The sequence below is a fragment of the Lethenteron reissneri genome, chromosome 44 (assembly GCF_015708825.2).
Source record: "Lethenteron reissneri isolate LAM-NWPU_2019-01 chromosome 44, ASM1570882v1, whole genome shotgun sequence".
Taxonomy (NCBI): Eukaryota; Metazoa; Chordata; class Hyperoartia; order Petromyzontiformes; family Petromyzontidae; genus Lethenteron; species Lethenteron reissneri.
In genome coordinates this window covers 5,496,374-5,509,753 of record NC_083822.1, presented here as the reverse complement: position 1 = coordinate 5,509,753, position 13,380 = coordinate 5,496,374, and the positions used below count along the sequence as shown (strand labels likewise).

The window sequence follows — 13,380 nt, the reverse complement described above, 5'->3', positions numbered from 1 at the left end:
ATCTACCTACAAATGTATCTCAGCATCTTCACACGTACCCTATGCGACAGACGTCTTTAATTTCCTGCATTACACATATCACTCTCTCCGTCTGTGCAAATGAGACATCTTTTAAAATAATTACTTTTCCCCCAAAAAATATTCCAATGCACATGTATCCCCTTCTATTTTGTACAGCATCTTGAGATGCACTTGCATTTAGACACTTTAAGAATCCTAGTGTTTTACTAATCTTCCACATTGTTGGTGTTACCCTCAGAAATTGGGAGTCTGGCCTCACCAAAAACTGTTGTTGATTGCGAACTGGTGCAGCCTCATGAGGTTGTGCTCATTTTACGGATCCATGAGGAATTCATGGGCCAAGTCGACCCTGGCTGGGATTTGTACTCGTGATCTATCGACTGGGGGGGGGTTCTTGGAACTCTATTGACCGAGCTGTATCCCAGCCACATGTTTACATAAAGTCGAGCGTTATTTATTGCTTCATCCATACAACAGCGAGTTAAGCTTCGACAGAAGAGACCGCGTCTGCAAGTTATTAGTGGGAAATGGAATGAGCCTCTGTTGAGCTCACTGCCCCATTCATTCCCCCACCCACCCCGTCGCACACATATACACGCATGCATGCACTCAGGCACCCCCACCCTCATCCACCCACCATTATGCATGGGCCCATTCTTAGAGCCCACAATATGCCCATGTAAGGCAAAGGGCATGCACTCGGGAGGGGCTTGTGCTACTGAAAAAGCATGCAAGGACATGCAGGAGAGAATGATGTGTGCAAGTGTGTGGGTGAGTGGGTGGGTGGGTGGATGCGAGTGTGTGGGTGTGGAGTGTGGGGAGTGGCTGTGCAACGTGCTAAGATTCCAGTGAAATGGGATTAATTTTCAGCCAAGCACAACATCAGCGGAACATGATATGAACGAACCTTCCCATGTCTCCCCGAAGCCAACTCAAATATAAATGCGTACCCAATGACATGTGTGAATATCAACACTGGGGAGACAGAGCGCCTGGATTGGTGCCCAACCACACCGGCCGTTGTAAAACATGTCAGCCTTAATAGGTGCTCACTAAAGGCGCTTGCCCCAACAGTCTGTTAAGGCAATATGCAAGGAAATGCAGGGGATCTTTATCTTTAGAAACAGTTCTTCTTAAAAAAGAATGTGTAGGTATTGCTCTAGTTTAAGCTCTGACGGCAGTAGACATTGGTCCACTATTGATAGTCAAAGTTCATGGTGCAAATTTGCCAAATTACTGCTAAGTATTCATTTTAAATATACTGCACATAGCAATAATCGCCCTGACTGTGAAAACTTAGCAGGACCCTCCTGAAAGAGAGTCATTGGACAGTGAAGTTTTCCTGGGTAAACGAGCATAATAATTTGAATTATAAATTGGGATTAAATGTAGAGAATTGGGTCTTTACTATCACCTTAAAAAAACAGCACACGTTGTTTAAATGCCACAAAAAAAGGTCCAGGTGATTTTAACGTGATTGGGTAAAGCACCATTGAAAATTTTGATGGTCGCGAGTTCTAATCCCATTTGGGAATGACTGAGCCAATCATCCTTCCACAGTAGCTAAAGCGAGTACTTTTTCACTGCTGCCTCAGGGTCACCAAAGGGATGAGTGCGGCCCCATCGCTCATTTAAGAATGGAGAGATGGTGAGATTCATAGCCTGTGAAATAACCTTAAATTCTTTTCATATTTTTAAAGAACCAATGCCGAGTATGCACAGGGCCTCGGGCTCTCACACAAGGTGGCGCTAAAGAAGCAATGCGTAATTTAACTGAAATTGAAGGGAGATAAAAACTAATTATTTTATCATTATTGACAGTTGATTTGTATTATTAAGCTGAAATGCACATGCCCAGCCATCCATGATTAAACTATAGTGAGTTTGATGGCCTCAGCCAAGTCACCAATGAATACATGCCAAATATAAACCCACACAAAATTGTTTATTCGCTCAATTCAACAGGAGGCGCACCTCCAAAAGGCCAAATCACAATTATATTGGGAGTGTCAACAGTTCAATCCCGGCAACATTGACTCAGTAAATTGTGGAGAATTATTAAAAACGCCCCGGACAGAGGGCCCAGATCTAGTTTTATGAAGCCAACTGTCACTGGTGATGTGTGCCACAAAACATGGTTACAAAGATAAAGATCCCCTGTATAGCCTTAACAGACTGTAGGGGCAAGTGCTGTTAGCAAGCACCTATGAAGGGCGGAACGGTACACGAGAAGGTGGGTGGCCAACACCACGCCCGACCCCCTTTGTCTCCCTAGCGGCGATGTTTACACACCGCACCAGGTACTCATTTGAGGCTGAGTCGACCTAGGGGAGGCCCAAGACCGGTTCAGATAATCGTCACTGGTGTTTGTCGTGAACGGGAATCGAACCCGGGTCGCCAGGTTCGTAGTGCAGCGCACTAACCGCTACACTACCGCACACACACACATTAACTTATTCCGATATTATTTAACTTAAATATGGTTACGCACACACACACATACATTCCGACGTACACACACATACATACATTCCGACGCACACACACACACACAAGAATTCTGCCTATAATCTCCAGGATACCAAACTAGATTAAGTTTGTTTAACACGTAGGCCTTTCACGACGAATATTATCCACAAGAGGTTTTTTTGGGTTAGAAGTTTAACAGAAAAAACACCAATGCACAAACATCACTGGATAATTAAGAAGTGTGCATGCAATAACGCAACAGGTTCAACAAGTAATAATTGTACAACCTTTCTGATAGAAAGGGGCAAGGTGGATTGAAGAAGCTCGTCTTCCTCATGTATGTGTCATAGCTTGCTCTGCTATCACCACAGTTCCACTCGTCCCGTGGAACGGTCTTTAATGTCTACTTTGGATCACATGGCAATTCAGCAATTGCCACAGGAGTAAGCAAGTAGCAGCAGTACGAATAAAATCATCAATTTACGCAGAAAAAACTCACGGGCATCTCTAGCTTTGTTCAGGAGGGGTCCTGATTTGACATGTTTGGGCAATTGAATTAATGAGTGTTTGGCGTGTGGGAGGAAACCAGTGTCTGGAGAATATCCATGCATACAATGTGGGGTGCTGGGGGGGGTAACGTTCAAAGCTTTCTGAACGTAATAGTCCAGTGACAGGTGCGTTGATTGTTAAAGACAGCTGCCTTTAAAAAGGCAACATTTTTTACATTAAATCGTATTTTTTCATGCCTGCTCACATGCAGAGACAGACTTCATATTTTTCTTTGCTTATTTTCTTATTTCATATGGAGTTGATTTACCCAGCTTGCATCAACAACATGCCCTTGTGATAGGGGTTAAGGGCACGTGATTAATTAGAAAATGATTGACATGGTTTCATACTTACGTGCACAGGATTGACTGGTCTTCACGATCTGGAATACACAGACACGCACATTACACTCCTGTGAGAATGCCGTCCGTCGCTTTCTTACAAAAAAAATCAGCAAAAAAAATGCACAATTGATCCTTATGGCGGTACCCCGGGGTACCAAATAATACAAACTGGCCGAGGCAATTAAATATTTTATTTCTAGGACACTATTTTTTCCAGGGGTTGTACTTAACTCCGCGACTGAGGTACCAATCAATCCGAAATCCGTGCTACTCTACGATGTCGAAACGCCGAACATCAGCATAAAAAATACGCTATCGAAAAATTTCACTTTGAATAGTGCATCGTGTACAGCTCGTCGAGATAAGTCGATTGCCGCATCGCCGACCATCAACTGACGTTGAATTACTGCATCACGGACATTATGTGAGAGCCGGGGTACTATGGTACCCCGGGGGGTACCGCCATAAGGTTTAATTCACACAACTGCTCTAAAACTTCAAACAGCCCCATTTACAAGTTGACAATTTTCAACAGCCATTTATCGGTTTGTTTGTTTTACGTTGACAGTGGACATTGCATTTGTTCATTGTGTGAGCGTGTATGTACATTCACATAAGCGTGCGTGCGAATGTTTATTTTCAAGTTTCAAACATTATTTATTGTCAGCTATGGCGCAAACTCTGTGGGTTCGTGAGAGTGAGCGAATTTGTCTGCGTCGAGATTCATGGCCCAAAACAAAATCTGCTACGGCGGTGTTCACATTAAGTCGAAGTGTTATACACGTGTGTACATGTTTACATTTACAGCTCTTTATACAAGGCAAGACAAAACGAAACACTGTAAAAATATACATTTTTTAAAATTAAAATTCAAAGTTCTACATTGGTTGGTTCCTTGTGCTCATGATATGAAGGTTCCTGGTGGCATTGGTTCACGAGGTCACACCTTGACAGTGAGAGGTTTAGCTAAAACCGAAGCCTTGTTTAATCAACACATGTAACTTAGATACATTAAAGAAAGCCCAAAGTCAATTGTATTACAATAACCTTTTAAACATGTGCTATATCAGAGCATTGGAAATATTCAATTTATACAATCTAAAACTTGTGTAGCTTGCATATCAGAAAGTTTGTTAGTAGACATGGAACAGATCCATCCCCAAATGCCAGAATTTGGATGAATTATCACAATTCAGGGTCGGAATTTGTCTCTGGAAAATGTGTTTACAATGTAATTTGAATTGTTTCTTATTTTTTCCTGTCTCACTTGTAATGGAATATTACGAGAACAATGGACGGATTGTAAGGAGCGGCAGTGTTAGTTAGAACACTGCATTTTGGACCCAGCTACCGGTGCAATGCCCCTGTGATAGCTAACATCATTGGCGGGTGACATCTGAACCAGTTTTTTACCAACCTATGGTCAAGCCACCCAATGAATGACAGGGCATGGGGAAGACCTTTCAGTAGTGCATTGAACGTTGTTTATTAGCTCTGCAGGTCATTCTTGTAAGACAGCTTACGGCTGAATGTTTCTTACCAGTGTAAAAAAAAGATATGTAAATGATTATAAGTAGTTTATTGCTACGCATATTATTTTTCATGTTATTGCCTTTTTCTGCTGGTTAGTGTTGTGGTTAGAGCACTTGGCTCGCAGTGGGAAGATCATGTATTTAAATAACTCAGGAGTTGCTCGGTCCATCATCTCACTGGGATCAATATATTGATCACCACTATGTGAACAATTAATACGAAGAATATTTAAGATTCTCTGTAAACCCATAAAATTCGTGAACATGGCCAACTGGCCCAAATGGACATCTTCCTTTATTCTCAGTGACAGCATATTTTGTTTTTATTAAGCTGTCTTCAGCTTATCAATGACTGCCATTAGTCTAAAACTGTGTTTTACAAGACCAGGGCTACAATCCTCAAATGTAGTCACACAGACTTTTGTAATGTATTTTTTACAAAGACCACAGAAAATGTACAAACAATCAAATGACTTTAACTTTGCAGTGTCGTTATCTCTCGCTATATTTTTCTGTGTGCATGCATGCTTGCATGTGCACACATCAATAGTGAGAGCATTGGGTGTAATGTGAGCCCCAGGCACACATTTAAGTGAGACCAGGAGCCGAAACTTGAAAGCAGCTGGTTTATCGTGAACGTCTGCAGTTCAGTCAACCCTACCCCTCCCTGCCAAGACAGCATATAACTCTTCTGTAATAAAACCTAGGGGGAAGACCTAAACGCCACACTGTGGCATATTGCAAAAGCACACTGTGCAAGTCGTGTGTGGGGTTTGTGCAACAGCTATGAGATCTGCCAGAATGAAGGATGTGACGGTAAGGGGTGGTGGTATCAACAAGCATTAGCTGTGATGACCTCTTAACCTTGCCCTCGACAGCCACTGGTGTTGTGCATCATGGGTAGGGATCGAACTAGGGTCTTAATGATTGTGGTGCAGTGTATGGACCGGAGCTACAACACCACCAAGCAGTTGTCCACTACAAAAACAACCTACACGCAGGAACAAGCACAAACGCGTTCACACAGAGTCCCTAATTCCTAAAAGATGTCCAAGGACAATAGCTGGCAAAAGCCTGTGCCGACGCAGTCTTTGTTTTGTTTACACAAGACTATATTACACAAACACTCCACAGCAAAGGGACATTCAGCTTGGCCAAAGCATCCTTGAAGCGAAAACAACACTGCAAGTTTCTTAACACAGAGTATTTGACCAAAACGCTTAAGGGTATGACTAACGCTTCACAGATGTATTTTTTCCTTTTTTTTATAAATGGCAATCTAAAGTGTACTTATTATTTGCAGGTCCAGAAGCTGATTAATGGTTAATGAACTTGTATGAGTCAGGCAAGATACTATTATCCGCAATGATGAGGGGGGGGGGGCGCTATTGGCAGATCCTATTGCCCAAGTTTATCTGTCAAAATTACTCCGGTTATCCACACGACAATCTTGAAATTTAAGCCGATAATATTATTAATTGCTACCACTTCGAGATTACTTCTCTAGTCCATGGAAAGCTACGGATGACAATATGAATTCTGCACTTCCAGGAGAATCCCTATCCACAGATAGTATCAAGAATTTGCTGCCACTTTTGGGTTACTACTCTGCAAGCGTTTCCACGCGTCCTTTTTGAGGTAGCTGTCCTGGAAACTGTGTAAATCCTCCTGGTTTGTGAGTTGCTTAATAATACGTAACTACATTTTTCCCATCTTTTGGTATTGTGAGATATTCTTCCCATGATATTTAGACATTTTTGTAACTTAAGAGAGTGCCAACTCTATCCTCCCGAGCAAATCGTGGATGTATTTCAGGGGTGGAGATAATTGAAAGCTCAATATAATAAGTGGCACAAATAAGAGAAGTTTCACTGACGCTAGTCGCGGAGTACAGTACAGTATATTTAAATCTTCCCATGGTATCCTTCATGCTGACACCCATGACTGTTGACCCTGCAGGTGCTGGTTAATATAGGAGCCTTAAACCAAGACGTCTCTCATTTTCCCAGGCACCCTTCACAAGCTCCTGCCACACCCTCTGCCCCAGGCGTGGTGTACAAGTTGACATGGTCTCCGTGGCGACCACTGTATTATTGTACAGAGTGTCCATTTCGTAACACAAATCGAAAGCCTGCATATCAGTTAATACAACATTGCAGTTTGTGCAGGGCATTGCCATCTGTTAAGCGCTGCAATGGGCACCATGCCGTTCGGTGTGGCAAAATGTTGTGTAGTCTTGTATAATGCACTGGTTGACTTTTTGTTTAGCCTGGTTAGAACTCAAGAGAGCAGTTTAAGTTTCATTTGCGAGAGTGACCTGGGGAATTAGTCCGCCAGTAGGGAGAAATGATTGCGAAGTATAGTCCCTATTGAATAATCGTGGAACCCCAACACCAGCTGACTCTTACGACATTGGGGAATCTTTAGTCGACCGTGAATCAGACGACACGCATGATGGTTTTCACACCAGCAGTACTAATCACGGCGAGGTTTGCTTGATTCGAGCCGTGACCCTCTGCAAAAAAGAGTACGGGTCCTACCGCTAGGCCATGTTAGCAGCGCCCACTACATATTTCACTTGACGTTGCAGAAATGTAGATTGATAGTGAGGTTACAAGGGAAAACAAACGAGGATATATCGAGTACCGTAGAAATTACAGAACATGCACAGCACTGCTGTCAATGGGACTGCTGCACGAGGACCTGCCTATGTGATGCGAGTCGAAGGGATTATTTGACTAAACCACAATCCGCTGGTCAGTGTAGGTTGAAGGTGGTGGTGAGGTGCGGGTTCCAGACTGGTTCAGATCGCAGACCACTGAAGTTATTTGTAGCTGGGAATTCAACTCAGTTGGCAATGTTCATGGCGTAGTACCAACCATTCCACTGCAACATTCTAAATGAACAAGTTAATTAGATCTGCTTTGACACTACTGGATGTAAACTCTAGTTGATCAATAATGTGCTTAATTAAATTTCTTGAGCTGGTAATATGGTAGTTTATTGGGATAGTGGTGTCTCTGGTGACAATGACTTGCTACAATGACATATCCATGACAGAAACGTTGTGCATTTGTTTATAAAACCCTTGTCTCATCCAAAACAAAAGCCTCGTACCATCCTATACAAAAATGTATTTGATATCCAGTATAAAACCACCTCTGATGATAAAACCTTCGACTCATCAAAAGCAGAAGGCTCAAATTATTCCAGACCAAACTCTTGGCTCACCTAAAACAGAATATTAATCTCGTTCGGCGGCCTTTGGCTTTTCGTGTTGAATAATTTTGCGGAGTATTATACAATATCTTGGGGTAAAATACTAACTCTGGAGTAGCCGTTAGAACACTGCGCTATTAACCTGACAGCCGGAGGTTGAATCCCGGCCATGGCTAAGATCAGCGGCAAGGGATATCTGAATCATTCCTGGGTTCCCCTTGGACAAACCACACTTGCCAAAATGATGAAGTATAATGAAACAACCTCAATGACCGAAACGGCGTGAGGATGCTTTTAACTAGCAGTTGACTGAAAAAGGGCTTAAAATAATGTTTATTAAGTCAAATAACCATAAAATAATTGGCAACTAATTTCTTAACTACTAGCCCCAAGAGCTTCAGTAAATGCAGTGCATGTAATTGAACACACAAGTAGATGAAAAAAAAGTATGAACATGTCCATAGGTCAATAAACACACTAATGTTAACGTAAACTCCTATGTATCTTATTTTAAGAGATTACAGTTTATGTAAATCAATAAATAATCACAACAAATGTGTTAAAGGTGAATATCTGAATTCAAATTTGTTTACCGAATTCAATTATTATACTGAGCTGTATTCATAATGCATGCACCTATTGCCTTGAGGCAGTTTAGCCAAGAGAACAGTCATTGCTCCGAACAAGTGATAATGACCTTGGCAGGAAACAAGGCTATTAAAATTCATTAGTTAAACATTTGTCACAATTTAGTAAACAAAAAATACTTAAAAAATTTGCCAAATTCTCATGAGGTAACAAGAGGGATACAATGGTCTACCCTCAATAAACTAAAACTCACATTATTAATTGTGAACTTAATTAAAGGAGACACTTTCTATAATAAAATATGGAAATGTCATTGTTTTAACTGTACATGCTTGATTTGAATAAATAATTTTTTGATAACTTTTGCAGGAGACTTACATTTTTTCTTTACTTCACACATTAATACATTACTTTACACACGTTACACAGAATATACGTTAACACATTTTGTGCTCGTTCATTTAACGACGCATTAAACCAGGGGTCGGGAACCTTTTTTACTGGGAGAGCCATAAAAGCCAAATATTTCTAAATATATTGCATTGAGAGCCATATAGTATTTTTAACGTATAATAAATTAAATATGTATCACTTTTAATGCGACTTCTGGTACTGCATGGTTTTGCTGATGGCCTTGTAGTCTGGTTCGTACGTGGTGAGGTTGAGCTTCATGCAGGCGTTGAGGCCCCGTGACCCGTGAAATTTATCTTCGAAACTAATTTCTGTTTACTTTAAAATGACACAGTATTATTAAGCAATATCACAAGTATTTTAAAATCAGTTCCAAACTGATTTTTGTATTTTTTTTATTATTATTATTTTTTTCAACTCTAAATTGTCTGGGAGCCATATGCCGTCACCAGAAGAGCCATATATGGCTCGCGAGCCATAGGTTCCCGACCGCTGCATTAAACCATTGCAGTCTGCGATCCTTCGACGGAGGAATAGTAAAAACTATACAAAATCTCTCTTGAATATTCTTAGGTGTTTTCGGTAAAGTCACGTAGGTAAAACATCAAAATTAATAAAATAATAAAATAAAATAAAGATCACGACGTTTCGGAGGCAACACAAGTCTCCGTCATCAGGTGGGACAGTCACAGCCAGATTAGCTGCCCTCTCGTGACGAGCAGACCTCAACATTGGCATTTAGCTCTTTAACATATTGCTTATAGGTAAGAATGGAATAGAATGAGACTGCCAAAGTATGCAAATTTGGGACATTACCGACTACTGTTGAGAATTATACATATTTTAGGATGCCTTAGTTGGGCTCTAAGCCTGGCGTACACGCATCACGCTGCGGTGGATTGAAAACTTTTGGGGGAAGCCAAATTGCAATCTGGATAAGTGTGCGGGACGTCGCACGGGGGTGCAGGAGTGGCACAGTAGAGAACGCAAAGGTAGTGGTTTACATATTTTTTATTTTATTTACCGAAGTTTTGTTGAATTTAGCATTTTAAAGTTTTGGACAGAATAGCCGCGCTCAAGTGTTTTATTTAGGATGCATTTTTAAAAGTGTATTAGTCTTGGATATTAAGTCTAAAATATTTAAAAATACTTTAAGAGAGCCACGCATATCGGTGCCATTTGTGTCAAAAGAACTCGTAACACATTAATCTGTGAATTTAAAGTAGATTCATTTATCTGGTAGCCATATGCAGTGCTTCCCCTGTAATCAGTCAATTTGTTGTGGATTAAGGGAATTGAGCGGCTCCTTCCTCTATCATATCCGCAGTGTGCCACGGATTACAGGATCTGTGGTGTGGTCCCCTCCATATCAATGCGGAGTTTTGTTTTAAATAAGAATAAGAATTTACAACACTGTTCAATACTAGCATTTCATACTAATGATATGCTGATGTTAGCTTTAGGCGAATGTAGCAATAAAAACAGTACAGTACAAACAAGAAACAATAAACGAACACACACTTGCATCACTTCTAGTTTGCCTGAGGTTCATTAATGTTTACAGTTATCAAATAAGTGACAAGAGTTAACAGCGTTTAGGTCTTAAGTCGTATGAGAAATAGCAGAAACTGATTTTTTCTTATCAGCATTGGTTTCCAGGGGCTTGCAGGGCATTGGAGGGCACCAACGGACCTGACGTGAGATCTATGAAGTACAGCTCTGTGTATTGACACATGTAGGCCTCATTGAGATAAAGTAGAATGACCAGCAAAGGTTGACCTTAGATCCCTGTGGCAACATAAAATGTTTGTGGGAGATTACGGTATATACAGTACAGTTAGCCGACTATAACGTTTACCACAAAGCCCTTTGTCAGCGGTCATCACAAGTTAGCTACATTTCGCAAATGTTCATGCACAACACATAGAAAGGAAATGGCTTATTGCAATGTCAAATCAAGGCAAAAATTACAAACTCATTCAGCAGAATTCTATTTTTCATTATATTCTGCGTTTCAATTGTGGCTGCCATTCTACCATTGTGAAATGGCTGTTATTAACTTTATATGGAAATTAAAGACTACAAGAATACTTGGGATAGCTTAAAGGGCCCTTGAGAAATCTATAATATGGTAAAAAAAGCATACAAATAAAATTATATTCAGCGGTTAATAAAAAGGTGTGGGCTTCAAAATGACACACGTGGAACCTTTTAAAACTATCCTAATCTCGAAACAGTTCACTGCCCTGCCCAGGTCATATTGCATATAAGCCAGTTTACAAGTGGCGCCTCTCTGTATTTCCTATGTTGTTTGCACCTTGTTTATGGGTTTACAACAGGGTTATTATATAGGACAGGACACTGGGCACCAAATGGCAGCTTTTAGAATGCTTCCCAACAAAAGGTCTCACAAATCTTTGGAGCCACTGCCTACACCAACCTACATTTAAAACATAATTTTGTGAAACCGTGTTGGCATCGGTGCATAAGCAGAAATAAACAAACAATGTCAGAAACACTCCGAAAAGATAGTGTATTTAGTGTAAAAGGTGGTGTTTCCAGAAAAGGCTCTTCAGAGCGGATATATCATTTGTGTGTTGTGTTATTTTAACTTGCGTTTGCTCTCTGTGCAATCAATTGGGCATCAACCATTAGTGGTGTGAACATGTGTGAGCGTGCGTGAGCTTACAGGCCTGTCGGTCTGCAGTTGTGCGGAATGTATCAGTATGACATTTCTCCATAATTGCGTTAAGTGACGGACAAGTCACTTTCAGTCAAATGCCACGAGCTATGCCGATGGCCTGACAAAAACCTACCTCCATAATGGAGATTTTTTGGGTTAGATTGCGTAAATATATAAATGTGTCGTTAAACCCGCCACCACCCGACACAGCCAACTAGTAAGTGTTGTCACGTAAACAGAACGTGCCAATTCGTCACTAGTACAGCACACCGGTGTGTTGGAGAGCCAAGCCACAACATTTACAATCCGAGTACGACGTGTCGGTAGTAACTACAACTAGCTTCATCAGGCGACAGCCAGATTTGTGGAGAAGTCTTACGGTTTCGTTCCTTATAGAGAGGCGTAGATGTGGTGACCACACTTCTGCGCTCTTGTGCAAAGTGGGGGGGGGGGGGGGGGGTTACCGAGTGTACGTACATTATGCGAGCCCTTTGATCTTGTCCTTCCTGTCTATTGTTTGTATTAAAATAGCCGTACCAACGGTAATCCTTATTGAAGTATGCTGCTGCTCTTCATTAGGCATGCATGTAAATAATGATTTGCTTCTACGCAGCACTAAGGCGGTAGCTATCCGAACGGTAAAAAATGTTTATTTCTTTCAATTTCGATAGATTCTTAAATTAGACTTGGCCAGTAGTAGCTAGTTTTGCACAACACTTCAACATTACCAAAATAAATTGAGTGTCCTTGTTGGCACGCATGTTCTGCTACTGGTGACAGTTGTATTTGGGAGAATTTAATATTTCTCTGAAGCCTACGTTTAAAAATAACCTACTTGCTGGCCCATACAAGAAACCCTACAATTGTAGGAAAAGCAATTTAACCAGGAGTATTATACTCTAATATCTTTATTTAAAAAATGGTACCCTACAACTATAAAAAAAACAATTGTTTGCATCGGCAATGACAATCACCGAAAATATTTATAATCAAGGAAATACACAAATAAATATTGTTACATTTTAAACATTGTCTATATTTACACTGTAATTAATGTAGTGGGCTTGCATTGTATTATGGGTACTTTCTTCAAGATCCAATGTGAGTGTGTGTTATTCAACTCTCATTTGATTTTGTCTTGAACATTATTTTTGGTTAAAGAGTATGTTTAGCCTTTGAAACAAATGTAATATATATGAAAAATACTTGTAAACGCTACTCGTATTACAGTGGTTGGCTACATATGGTGTGAACAAAGTTTAACATACATACAGTGTTAAGAATTCCGAGACCATCGTTTTTTTGGCCAGGGTTTATGGGGTGCAAGCATCAATAAAGTGCTCATCTCTTCTAATCTACTCCAAAAATGATTGGAATTTCACCAATGATGCCCTCCTTCCTACTCCCTCAAAACCGTAAGACTGAACCAATCAACATAATACATGGGGGTGTGGAGATACACACAGGATACACTGCATTCACACTCTTTTCAAACTCCACTTTAGCCTTTTACAGTATAGGACTTTAGATTCTAGGGGCAACTTCTGTGAGAGAGCCCCTACAA

At 40.7% G+C, this 13,380-nt stretch overlaps 1 protein-coding gene across 1 annotated transcript in view; it reads right to left on the bottom strand.

The window, feature by feature from the left end:
• LOC133353519 (myosin-10-like) overlaps nt 1-13,380 on the bottom strand; it is a 107,419-nt gene that overhangs the window by 51,977 nt on the left and 42,062 nt on the right. The window contains 1 exon segment of the mRNA XM_061569822.1: nt 3,394-3,421. Coding sequence (XP_061425806.1) covers nt 3,394-3,421 — 28 coding nt within the window.